Source organism: Canis lupus, chromosome 10 (assembly GCF_011100685.1).
Source record: "Canis lupus familiaris isolate Mischka breed German Shepherd chromosome 10, alternate assembly UU_Cfam_GSD_1.0, whole genome shotgun sequence".
Classification (NCBI taxonomy): domain Eukaryota; kingdom Metazoa; phylum Chordata; class Mammalia; order Carnivora; family Canidae; genus Canis; species Canis lupus.
The window spans coordinates 20,718,344-20,730,921 of NC_049231.1; the positions used below are offsets into that span (position 1 = coordinate 20,718,344).

The following is a 12,578-nucleotide window of genomic DNA, read 5'->3' on the forward strand; positions in this document are numbered from 1 at the left end:
GTGTGCCCCGGGGCTGGGACTGGCTGGGACTGGCTGGGACTGGCTGGGACTGGCTGCGCCGCACTGGGCCACGCGCCTGCTGGAACCTTCCGTTTCAGGCACCAGGAGCTGAAAATGCACACCGATTATTCCGGTTAGCCGGGTTTCCGCCTCCGATGTGTAGGTGACTCCCGTGAGCAAAGCCAAAGCTGTGGATAAACCAGAATCATTTTGTTCTTTCCTGCTGGAATGCATTTTTTAAATTTAGATTTTAAAAAATGGGTGTGTCTGGGGTTCTGGGAAATTGCTTCAGAGACAATAATGAAGTCATTTGAGACGGCCCAGAGAACGCCCCGACCTGGACAAGCCTGCAGTGGTCTGGTTTCCGGCTTCCCCTCCCTCCCGGTGGGTGAGGGCATCAGGGAGGGGGGCCGGCAGGTGTCCGGGCTCCCCGCAGAGGCCTTTTCTGGCAGCCTTGCCTCCTGGGGGGGGGAGGCTCCAGGGCAGAGCCGGTCACTGAGGACGGGGATGTGAGAAAAGTCCCAACAGTGGAGGGGGGGTGTGTGGAGAAGGACTGGGGGTGGGGCTGGGGGTGGACAGGTGAGGCCTCCAGTCTCAATAAGTCTATTAATATAACAGGGAGTCACGGGGTGCCTGGGTGGCTTCGGCTCAGGTTGTGATCCTGGGGTTCTGGGATCGAGTCCTGCATCTCCCTCCGCCTGTGTCTCTGCTTCTTTCTGTGTGTCTCTCATGAATAAATAAGTAAAATCTTTAAAAAAATAACAGGGAGTCACAGTACCTTGGGCCAGGTGCTCAGCTCAGAGCTCTACAGAACCAGCTCATTTCACCTTGACACCACCCCCCTAGGGTGCTAGGGATTGCTCCAGGGCAAGACAGAAATCCTGCCTACAGTGGGGAAACTGAGGCACCGCCCAGGAGCTTGCTCTCGGGGAAGCTCTATCCCTGGCAGCGGTGCTCGGGGGTTTGGTGGAGGGCAGGGCTGAGGCCCTGGGTGGGCGGAAGGATGGATGGGCAAATTTTCCCAGTGTCTAACCATTTCTGATGTCCCCTCCCGTTTTCAGAGACCCTGAAGCGTCCCCTGTCCCTTGTCTCCCATCTCTGTGCTTTCCCTGGTGATGACGCTTCTGATGTGAACCACGCTGTTGGATCGTGTCTTTTCGTTAAGACGCTAGACCCCTTTTGGGACCCTGACATCCGCTGAGGACGGATCGAGGGGCTTGGGGGTGGTTCCGGTTCGGTGTCCTTGTGTCTGAGGACCTGACCCTGACGCTGCCCCACTCTCTCCTGACGCTCTGCCCTCTGTGTGCCTCATTGATCTCCAATTGTGCCTAAACTTCACGCTTCAACGTGCCTTTTATGCTTCGCACCCGATGCCTCCTTTCCTCGCCACCTTTGGAAGTTCTGGTTTTTCTAGTTCCAGGCACTTAGCTATTTCTTAGGATTAGGAGGGACTTGTCCCTTTATTAATTGAACAACCTAAGTCATGGAATGTGCGCACGCCTTCCCATCCTGGGCCCATCCCCAGCCCTGCTCCAATCCTGAGGGTCTCCGTCTGGCCGTGCCCCCGCTTTCCCCTCTGGCTGGGACCCTGTCGTCCCTCTGGCTCCGTCCCCAAGCAGCCCCGGGCAGGTTCTGAAGCCCGTTCTTGGCAGGTGCGGGTGTGGATTCACATCAGCATCTCCCTGGTTCCAGCCCTGCCCCTCCTCTCCCATCCTGCCATGACGGTAACACGCCTGTGCACACACACATCCTCCACATTGCACACACACCACACATGCACACATCACATAATACACACACGTACACAACACATGCATGTCCCCTGCATCACATACACACCACACGCACCTCACACATGCACACATCACATACCACAGAAAATCACACCCCATGCACACAGGCACACATTGAGTACCACACACACCTATACAACACATGCATGTCCCCTGCATGACACGCACACCACACATGCGTGCATGTGCACATATACCTACCACACACACCACATCTCACATGCACACCACACATACCACACACACATCACACCACGCATGTATACACTCCACATACATACCCAGGACCCCAGTAGGTGTGTCATACCACACCTACTCATACCACACACACCACACTCACACACATACACCGCACTCCTATGCCATTTGCTTTCCCTGTCTTGCACACCCACCGGTTCTCTATATAGTGAAGTCAAGGTGCTCAGCTACCCCTTCCTTGTTCACAGACCTCCTGCCCAACCCTGGTGTCCCAATGGCCAGGACTCAGGCCCTCCTGTCCTCTGCTTGTGGGCCCTTTCTGGGGCCCAGTGGTCACCCAGTCGCTTGCATCACGAACCCCCGACCCTCAGGCTGAGCCCAGCTTGCAAGTTCACACACCCCGGCACCATCTCTTTCTTCTATTTGCCATATCTTTAAGGAATGTTTTCATTACATACAAAAATTGGTATGTGTCCTACACTGTGCCAGGCCTCAGTTTCCTCGTCTGCAAAACAGTGATGTAGAAGAGTCCCCGTACCTGGTGCTGTGGAGATGAGAGCAGTAATGAAGCAAGTGAGGGGCAGGAGGCCCCCCTGCCGTCTGTAGCCCTGTGTTCTTAGCAGTCACCTTCCAGGTGAGCCCTGGGCTCCAGCTCTCTCAAGCTGAGGCTTCTCCAGGGATTTCATTGCCCCCTCAGACAGAGGGTCTGTGGCCCTGACACCGAGGGCTGGGGGCCCTGGGCCAGCATGCAGGGTCCCCTCCCTCCCAGCCCCAAGCCTGGTGTGAGACTGGCATCCCGTCATGGGCGGACCTCGGCTCCTGGGAGCTTCTGTTTCATAGTTAAGAATGGTTTCTGGCGGGGGGCAGGGGGTTCTTTTCCAAAATTTCTGCTTGGGGTTCTGCATTTGTGGCTGTGACCAGGAGGCTGAGCCCTGCGTCCCTTCCCTGCAGGGACCTTGTGGTGTCATACATTATTGAGCAAGGCTATCAGTTTGCTCAGGGAAACCTGATCCTTGGTGTGGGGGTGGAGCTGTCAGTTGTCTTGGGGGGGGGGCGGTGCACAGGAGGAGAGAGTCACCCCGGAGTTGGAATGGCCCAGAGCAAGCATTTGACTCGAAGCAGGATGTTAGGATGAGAGAAGCCCAGACTTAGTTTGAGTAAGAATTCCCAGAAGAGGGAAGCTGAAGTTAACTCCGCATAGGAAGCATGTCTGAGAACCCTTGGATTTTCATTTTAATAGTTGTTTTTCACAAGAGCTGTATCAAAAGTCTAAGATATGGGGCTCACTAAGTTCGATCCAAGTGAGTTACTTAAAGTAAGGTGATTTTTAGAATTAAAAACTATCTTTTTTTGGTAAATATATTACTTATTCACAAGACACAGAGAGGCAGAGACACAGGCAGAGGGAGAAGCAGGCTCCCTGCGGGGACCCCGAGGTGGGACTCGATCCCAGGACTCCGGGGTCATGACCTGAGTTGAAGGCAGACGCTCAACCACTGAGCCTCCAGGCGCCCCAGAATTAAAAAACTCTCTTATTACATCTCTTCTGAGCTCCGTGCTCACTGATGTCAAGTGGGTAGCTTGAAATCAGCTCTGGGGGGAGCGTGCACACCACAGAAATGGGACATACTACAAGCAGGGCTCCCCCCACCAGGGCTGGCTCCTAGGACTTACCGACACCCCCGCTGCATGGCACATGCATTGAAGACAACGCGCTAGTGGATTATCAGGTAGTGTAAACAGGCCACAGTGGCCGCTGTGGGAAGCGCCCTCAGGTGACCCCAGGTCTCTGAGTGGGGGTCCTAGACCCCAGACAGGGAAAGCTTTCCAGGCTCACCCAGGTTGTCTGAAACCCCCGAACACTCCGAGTTCTCTAGAGAAGATGTGTTTAAACTATAAAAGCAATTCTTGGTTCATTACATCAACATTTTCCCAACACTGTTTGAATCAAATATATGAATTATGTAGGTTTTATAATTTTGTGCAAGCATTAATCACTGGCTTGGACCTGGGAAAATCCTGGCATTTTATGACTTCATTTCACGAGCATGTGCTGCGTACCTGCTGTGTGCTGGGCATTTGTCGGGCGCCCCCTCTGTGTCTGGCACCCTCTGTGTGCTGGACATTCTTAGGCTTGGCTCCAGCAGCCCCCGCCCCCGCCCTGGAGCCTAGGGAGACGGCTGGTGCCACCCTGGAGCCGGAACACGCTCTCTAGAAGGAAGCTTCCAGGCCCTTTAGCATCTGTCACAGGCACCCTTGGACCTGGTCAGGCGGACGGGTGAAGCTAAGGGGAGCATGCCTGAGACGGGGCTGCATCCAAGTACAGGGAAGCCACCCCCAGAGGCCGGAGAGAGGCCAGGCCCCGAGGAGGACAGTCACCTTCGGTTATCGTTGTTGGTGGTGCACACCCACCAAGAATGTTGGGGCCCCGTGTGGTCGGAGTGTGGGGTGTGCAGGGGCAGGTGTGGTGTGCGTGGGGGCTGGGGGTATGGCTAAGGGCCAGGCCCCGGGGCGGAGGGGGGTCTTTATGGAGCATTGAATGGCTTCTAAGCTGGTACCTGGCAAGGCCAGCATCCTGAAAGGCTCTCTCGGGCGTTATGTGAAGCCCAAGTAGGATAGTAAGTCAGTGGGCACTGGCCTGGGTTCAGGCGTCCGTGGCAAGGATGCTGTGTCTGTGTGGACGGGGGGCTGCGTAGCTGGGGGGGCGGGCGGCAGTGGAGGTGAGCGATGTGGGACTCCGGGAGGTGGCTGGGGGTCCTTGATGGGGATGAAGAGGAGGAGTGGGGGTGACTCTGGGCTTGCATCCCCTGGACGGATGGTGGGACCTTCCCCTAGTGAGGGGACCCCGAGGACAACAGCCTTGGCAAAAGGAAGATGGGGTCTGAGGTCTGGGCTTCCTGGGGCAGTGGTTGGGTTGTTTGGGTGGGGCCCCGAGGAGAGGGCCTGAGCCTGGCCGTGGGGGTGAGGAGCTGGCCCCATGTGGGTGCTGCACCCCTTACTGGCCTTTGGACGAGCCTGGGGGAGAGCCCTCCTGAGGGCAGAGGAGCCAGGGCTGAGCGTCACCCAGGAGCCAGGGGCGCAGCTCCGCAGAGTCAGATGCTGCTTCCCTCTGGGCGCTCTTCACTGAGGCCAAAATTTACTGCGATCGTGGTTTTAGGACAAGCACAGAGGACTGCCATGGGTCAGGTAGTGTCCCTCCCACATTCATGTCCAGAACCTCAGAACGTGTCATCCTTTCAAAACAGGGTCTTTCGAGATGTATTAGCTGAGGCTCTTAGGATGAAATCATTCTGGATTTGGGGTCTCCCTCACTCCAGGGATGGGGTGTCCTTGTGAGAGAAAGGAGGGGGGATTTGGGACACGGAGCAGATGTGCGTGTGAAGATGGAGGCAGACACTGGAGGGACGTGGCCACCAGCCTGGGAACCGCGGGAACCACGGGAAACAGAAGGACCTGGAAGGATTGGGACCCTCCCCTGGAGCCTCCGAGGAAGCCAGCCCTGCCCACACCTTAATTCTGGACTTCTGGCCTCCAGAACTAGGAGAGAACACATTCCTGTTGTTTATGCCACCAAATTTGTTGTAATTTGTCCCAGCAGCCCTAGGAGACTAATAGGATTGGAAATGAAACAAAACAAAACAAAAACATTATGGTTAAAACATCAAAACAAACAGCTCCATGGAGACTTAGCTTTATTTACAGCTTATTTATCCATTTTTATTTTTTTAAAATACTTTATTTATTTATTTGTGAGACACACAGAGAGAGGCAGAGACACAGGCAGAGGGAGAAGCAGGCTCCCTGCGGGGAGCCTGACGGGGACTCGATCCCGGGACCCTGGGGTCACGCCCTGGGCTAAAGGCAGCTCAGCTCAAGCGCTGAGCCCCCCAGACTCCCCATATTTACAGCTTATTTAAAACAGCACGATCTTCAAGAGAGGGACAGGGATAAGCCCCTGGTCTGTGTTTCGACCTTTCTGTGACAGCCAGACGGTCTGAACCCGCAAGTCCCCGCGTGGCCATCCTTCCTGTTCCTTCTGAGGAAGGGAGTGTCCCTGCAGCCACGGAAAACTGCTCTGGAAGGAGGAACACAGACCACGCAGAGCCCGGGAGGGGCGACAGGGGCGTCGGCTTCAGGTTCATCCAGGTGGACGTGGGACAGTCTGGACCACAGCCCGCATGGCTGGTTCTGGAACGCTGGGGCGGGGTGCCGTGGGAAGGGCCGTGCCAGGCCTCCCTTTGTTTGCCGTCACGGTTTGGGGAGCACACCCCGCCCCGTCCCCTCGCGGCGGCTCTATTCCAGGATACGCTGTACTTGGCCCCTGACAGGCCAAGCTGGAACTCGGAGAGCAAACACTGCCAAATGTCATGCACATTTTTGGAGCAGAGATTAGAGAAATTGAAGTGTATGAAGGACAAACACACCTTAAGCTAAGCATTTAAGATGAACGCAGAGAATTTGAGAAGGCCTCGGGCCATCCACCTGGAGGAGGCCAGGAGCGCTGCTGTGGGAGTGGAGGCGGGGGGGAGGGCGTGATTGTGTGAGCAGGTGTGCAGCTCAGTGTGAGTGCAGGGGCGCATGTGTGGGTACATGTGTGGAGGTGCAGCGTGTGTGATGTTGAGTGTGCATGTGCATGCGTGCACTTGTGAGCATGTGTGTGCACATGAGCCCAAGCCTGCCTGGCACAGTGGCAGGGCCACCTGGGGGGGTGTCGGTGTCCATGGAGGGTGGAGCTGCGAGGGGGTCTGGGCGGGTCCATGGGCTTCTAGCCCTTTCCTTTCACTTCCCAGCAGCGTGGGAGCCAAGCCTCCCTGGGGGCGCCCTGCCCCGGGGAACAGCCTCCTTACATTGCCCAGGGGGTCGGAGGAGGAGACCCCACTTGACCTGTGCCTGGCCCTGGGGGCCTTAGCTTGGGGAGGGGGTCACTGGCCTGCTGCCCCACACGTCGTGGGATTCAGGGAGACATCAGCAGCGTCGAGCCCCCCCACCCCCTGTGTTTGACGGTCTCAGACTGGAGCCACCTCTGCCAAGCGAGTTGCACTTCCTCAGTCTGTGGAACTGGGGGTGAGCATTGGGGGTATGCGGGGAAGGAGAGAGAAAGCGCCCGTCTTCCAGGAGCGCCACTGGTTTCGGATGCTGGCGGCAGGTCCGTTTCTCCTGTGGCCCCAACATAAGCTCCTCCGAGTAACCGCAAGGCTTTCCTGGGGGCGGCCGTGGAGGTCAGCAGAGGTCAGCTCAGGATGGACAGCTGCCTCCCTGAGGGTCCCCCCAGTTGGTGAGCATCCCAGCGGATGTGGTCTGAGTGCCCTGGGTCTGACAGGCCTCTGGGGCAGAAGCAGTCTCTGGGGAAGCTTCCGGAACCCTGCTGTCACCGAGGTTTAGGCTTCTGCCCTTGGAGAGCTTCTAGGCCAGCAGGAGGGCCTGACGGAATTACAAATGGGGGGGCCCAGCATTGGGCGGGCTGCGGGGGGCTCGTGCATGAGAGGCAGCGGGGCAGGGGGGCTGGGGTGCAGGGCGCTCCTGTGTGCTCCCCAGTCTCCCTCTGTTCTGACTGCACAGCCACCGCCCCAGGCGTGGGTGTGGGAGGGCGCGTGAGGATCCCGGTTAGTGTCACCATTTCCAGGTGATTCCCTCCCAAGAGAGGGGTGTCCATCCCTGCATGTTACTCTGCCCCCCAGAGTGCGGGGACCCGGTAGGGCAAGGCAGGGATGGGGCCCCCTGCAGAAGAGCCCCCGGGGGTGCTTCCCAGGACCCGTCCTGCGATTACCCACTGGGAGCAGGGGTGCCACCGCTCCGGACAACGGTGTCTCCGTCCTCAGAACCCCCGGGTCCTGCAGCGTCTACACGGCATTTAACCCTTGGCCCGGTCTCGCAGCTCCTCAGGCAGCGGCGCCGGCGGCCCAGGTTCCGGGGTCCGGGGTAACCTCTCCCTGTCTGTCTCATCCCCCAGGAGAGCACTGCGAGGTGAGCACGCGCTCGGGCCGCTGTGCCAACGGGGTGTGCAAGAACGGAGGCACCTGCGTCAACCTGCTCATCGGCGGCTTCCACTGCGTGTGCCCTCCCGGCGAGTTCGAGAGGCCCTACTGCGAGGTGACCACCAGGAGCTTCCCGCCCCGGTCTTTTGTCACCTTCCGAGGCCTGAGGCAGCGTTTCCACTTCACTGTTTCCCTCACGTGAGTGTGGCGCCACCAGAGCTCCTGTCCTTGGAGCGTTGCGTGTCCGCGCATCGTGTCTCTCTGCCTGGGTCTTGCAGCGGCCCCACCGGCCGATCTGGGGGTTCTGAGCTCAAAAATGAATAATTTCAGGGGGTACCTGGGTGGCTTAGTCGGTGGGGCGTCCAACTACTGATCTTGGGTGTCGATCTCTGGGATGTGGGTTTAAGCTTCGCGTTGGGTGTGGAACTACTTAAAAAAAAATGAATTTCAGGACAGCGGGGTGAGAGCCGCTTCCTTTGACTGTAAAAATAGTTCTGAGGCTAGGGTCACCTGGGTCACCTGGAGGCCCATGGTTTTGAGGTTGTTGCTGTTTTATTTTGACCCTCCGTCCGTGGCTCCCCCATGTCCTGTAGAACAGCCAGTGAGGGGCCCTGTCTGGGGCGCGCTGTGAGGGCGTGGGGCAGCAGAGGACGGACGTGCCCAGCTTTCCTGGTGCCCCCCCATGACCCACCCGTTCCCCTGGCTGTAGTGCAGACACGTGGTGGCAGCCTTCGACGTGGACTGCTCAGCTGGGCCGCACTGCCGGGCCCTGGATCCTGGCTCTTTCCCTGCTCAGAAAGGGCTCTGCCCTCAGCCCACACGTCTTGCACTCAGAAGGCCCACCCCGTGGACGCAGCCTCCGAAACCAGGGCTCTGCCGTGGGATTCCTCTTGGCCACTCTCTGCCCCGTGTGGCCTGATGTTTAGAACATTGTGCTTCTGTGGGCGCCTGCCCCCTGAATCAGAGGTGTTTTATGTCTTCTGACAAACGTATCCCTGGCGTGTGATGGGCGTTCGTCTGGGGCATGTGATCTTGACGTCCGTGTAGCCGCGGCGACCCACCACCTGGGCGTGGCTGGCAGTCCTCACTCACATGCTGTGACCATTGCCAGCGAGTAAGCCGCGGGAGGGGGTCCCAGTGGGAGGCTGACCTACAGGTGACCAGAAGTCCTGGTGCCGGAGGTGGGCAGGCCCCGGGGCACACCTGTCGGAAACCGACAGGAAGTCTGTTGGCTCCAGACTTAGAAACTAAAATATAAAGCATTTTTAAAATAGATTTTATTTATTCATGAGACACAGAGAGAAAGAGAGAGAGAGAGAGAGAGGCAGAGACACAGGCAGAGGAGAAGCAGGCTCCATGCAGGGAGCCCGACGTGGGACTTGATCCCAGGTCTCTAGGATCATGCCCTGGGCTGAAGGCGGCGCTAAACCACTGAGCCACTCAGGCTGCCCTAAAGCGTTTAATTAAACGTCCAAGGGTCATAATGTGATGTCCACTTGCTTGCCCGATTTAGTATTTTTAGGTGATTTCATCTGACGGCAGGATACGGGGCAGTTTCCCGTGTGTGTGGCCGTGGCTGGGACATCAGGGCACAGTTAAATCAGTGAGCAGTGCTTTAGGAAGTGACTTCAAAGGCAAACATTGTGAAAAATCCTCCCCAAATCCTCCCAAAACGTGAGCAGAAGAGCAGCTCCTCTGTGGGGACTGGTAGCTTGGGGACGGGGCCCTGGGGGCCTCCTGCAGGTGCCTGGCGGGGAGAGCTGGGCTGGGCACCGGCAGGAAACTTCTGTTTCAGGTGATTTCATTCACGGTGGACTCTCCTCGCTCTGGTTCCTGTTTGCCCAGTGCTTGGGCTCCCTCGCGGCCCTGTGCACCCACAGCCGCCCCCATCCTGTGTGCTCTGCTTTCCTGGTCCCCTCGCCAAGTCTTGGTCTCTGTTTCTAGTCTTTCCTCTTCTTCTTGCCTGTCTGGACCCTCCCCTTGGCCCTGGGTCCCCTGTTAGGGCTCCGTGTCCAGCACGGACCTCTGGGTGCCTACCCTAGGGTGGCAGGTGGGGGGTGGCCACGCGGGACCATTTGGCACCAACATGCGGTACCAGCTCCAACCGTGGTCCAAAGAGGAGGCCACAGCAGTGCAGCCTCCCAGCGAGCGGCCGTCTAAATCATAGAAATGTCCATTTTAAGGCCCTTGAAGGAAAGGCTGGGGTCACATCCTCTTGACAGTCTCTGGGTGCATGAAAACAGATGAACCAACCCCAAATCCAAAGGAATAATTTCCCCCACGACCGGCCCCCTCGGGAAACAGTCCCTGTTCATAGAGGAGACTCTCCAGGTTCTATGTGACTAGGGCGTCCGGGGTTGTGGCTGTGACTCAGGGAGCCCCTGGGCCAGTGCAGCTGGCCTTCCTGGGACCATGGGGCTGGGCGGAGGATCTCTGAGAATAGGTATCTCTTGTTGAAATAAGTGGCTCTTCATGTGTCAGATGCTTGAGGTCTGTCAGGTCTGCTCGTTTTCATGGATCTGCTCTTTGAATCGTGCTCTTTCATCTATCCATTTATTCAGGACGTCATCATTAAGTGCTTCTACGGGCCAGCCCCTGTTGTGGGCCCCAGGTTGTGGTGGCGAATGAGAGTCCCTCCCCTTAAGGACCACAGGTTCTTGTACACAAATGGATAAGCAGGAGAATTTCAGAAATAGACTTGAGTGATGTGATAGAGTCGATGGGGTGGGGGCACGACGTGGATCAAACGAGTTACAGAAAGTGCAATTAGTGTCTTCCTGAGAGATCTGCAGAGCCAGGGAGGATTGTTCCTGGCAGAGGGGGCAGCAAGTGCAAAGGCCCTGGGGTGGGGTGGGGAGGCGTGTAGTATTTGGGAGCAGAGGGACCTCGTGTAAAGGCCCCGAGATAGTCATCAACACAGCCTCCCTGCGTGGGGGGTACGGCATCCCCGAGCCCTGGTGAACGTGAGTGGGGACCTGTTTCCAGTCGCAGAAGATGCACTGCATGTGTTTCTGTCCAGACATCTCTGATGGGCTCAGTGGCTCATAGGACACCGTTCAGATGTCATCTTTTCAGTTTCTACAGGGCCGTGGAAACCAGATTCCTCTGTGGAATCTGGTTTCCTATTTCCAGAAAAGAACATCGCTAAGCAGGTTTTATGGGCTGTCAACTCCCGATGAGAACAATGAGTGCCCGGGGACGCTCATGAGAGTCCTCCCTACGTTTGGCCCCACGCGCTCGGCCGCTGGTGGCTGGGCCTGTCGCGTCTGGGCAGCCCCCATTTCTGCTCTCGCCGTCTGCAGACCCTCTGGTCCGGGGTCACCCCTCCTGTGACGTGCTTCTGCTTGGCCCCGCAGGTTTGCCACCCAGGAGAGGAACGCCCTGCTGCTGTATAACGGCCGCTTCAACGAGAAGCATGACTTCATTGCCCTGGAGATTGTGAGCGAGCAGGTGCAGCTCACCTTCTCAGCAGGTGGGACCCCCTCGCCAGGCAGGAACAGCTCTCTGAGCCCTTCCCGGACACCTTGTTGGGTGGAAACCCCCCCTCCAGTCCTACGGGTGCTCACCCACCAGTCCCCTAATTCCACTGGGAACCTGTCCCGGGGGGCGAGTGGGGGGGTGCAATCTGGAACGCACAGAGGTGTTCACGGCAGTGTCCTTTACAACGCCGAAGATACCGAAGACACAGCTCAAATTTCCAAATGGGGAATCATTGTGACCTCTGTAGACTAAAACTATTTTAAAAGCCATTAAACACATGATGCACATTGTCAGAAGAGAACGTTTATCCAGACTCCTTAGTGGCCCGCTGACGTGTTCTCTCTGGACCTCCCCCGCCTGCAGGTGAGACGACAACCACAGTGACACCGCAGGTTCCCGGGGGCGTGAGCGACGGTCATTGGCACTCGGTGCAGGTGCAGTACTACAACAAGGTAGGAGGGGCGCCCCCCACGCCGCTTCTCGCCAGCCTGCGTGGCCACTGGCAGGGCCCTGGCTGCTTTTCTGTCTTAAGCCGTCCACACTCTGAAACATAAAAAAGTACCCACGCTGGCTGGAAAAGTTAACGTAGGCAACGCGGGGTGGCTGAAGGGCTGCATAAATGTGTCCCCGATCCCTGTGTGGGGCTGGGGAGATTCAGGGACTCCGGGGAGTCACCCTGCGGCGGAGGAAGACATGGAAGGCGTTTATTCCTTGCGGCTGCCTTGGCTCCGGCCATCCCTGGTGGTTGTGCACTCAGCTCCAGAATTATCCGCTCAGACCTCGATGTGACCCGAGCGTCAGAGGAAATGGTGTGATGAAGGTGTGGGCACTTTTGGTTTCATCTTTTCTTGCTGTGTTCTGGCTCGTAAGGAAGCAAGTACTTTCATCAGAACGTCCCATTTTTCCTCACTGTGGTTTTTGCTCACGGCTCTTCTCTTCCCTGGGGAACCCTGGGGTGCCTCCCGCCGGGGGTGCGGGGGGCAACAGCCTTCTCTGGGGCACAGGTAAGGAGATTGTGCTCCTGTGACCTGGAGGGTGAGGAGCACCCGAGGACAGGGTGATGCCGTGTGCCCTTGTGTCCCAGTGGCAGGGGGCACACCCCCTCGGAGCTCAGGTACTGTTCCATCTGCCT

The 12,578-nt window shown here is 57.6% G+C and overlaps 1 protein-coding gene across 1 annotated transcript in view; it reads left to right on the forward strand.

The window, feature by feature from the left end:
* CELSR1 (cadherin EGF LAG seven-pass G-type receptor 1) overlaps positions 1–12,578 on the forward strand; it is a 133,109-nt gene that overhangs the window by 63,480 nt on the left and 57,051 nt on the right. The window contains exons 4-6 of the mRNA XM_038551560.1: positions 7,942–8,164; positions 11,323–11,438; positions 11,810–11,898. Of these exons, the coding sequence (XP_038407488.1) occupies positions 7,942–8,164; positions 11,323–11,438; positions 11,810–11,898 (428 nt within the window). The remainder of the gene's footprint in view (positions 1–7,941; positions 8,165–11,322; positions 11,439–11,809; positions 11,899–12,578) is intronic.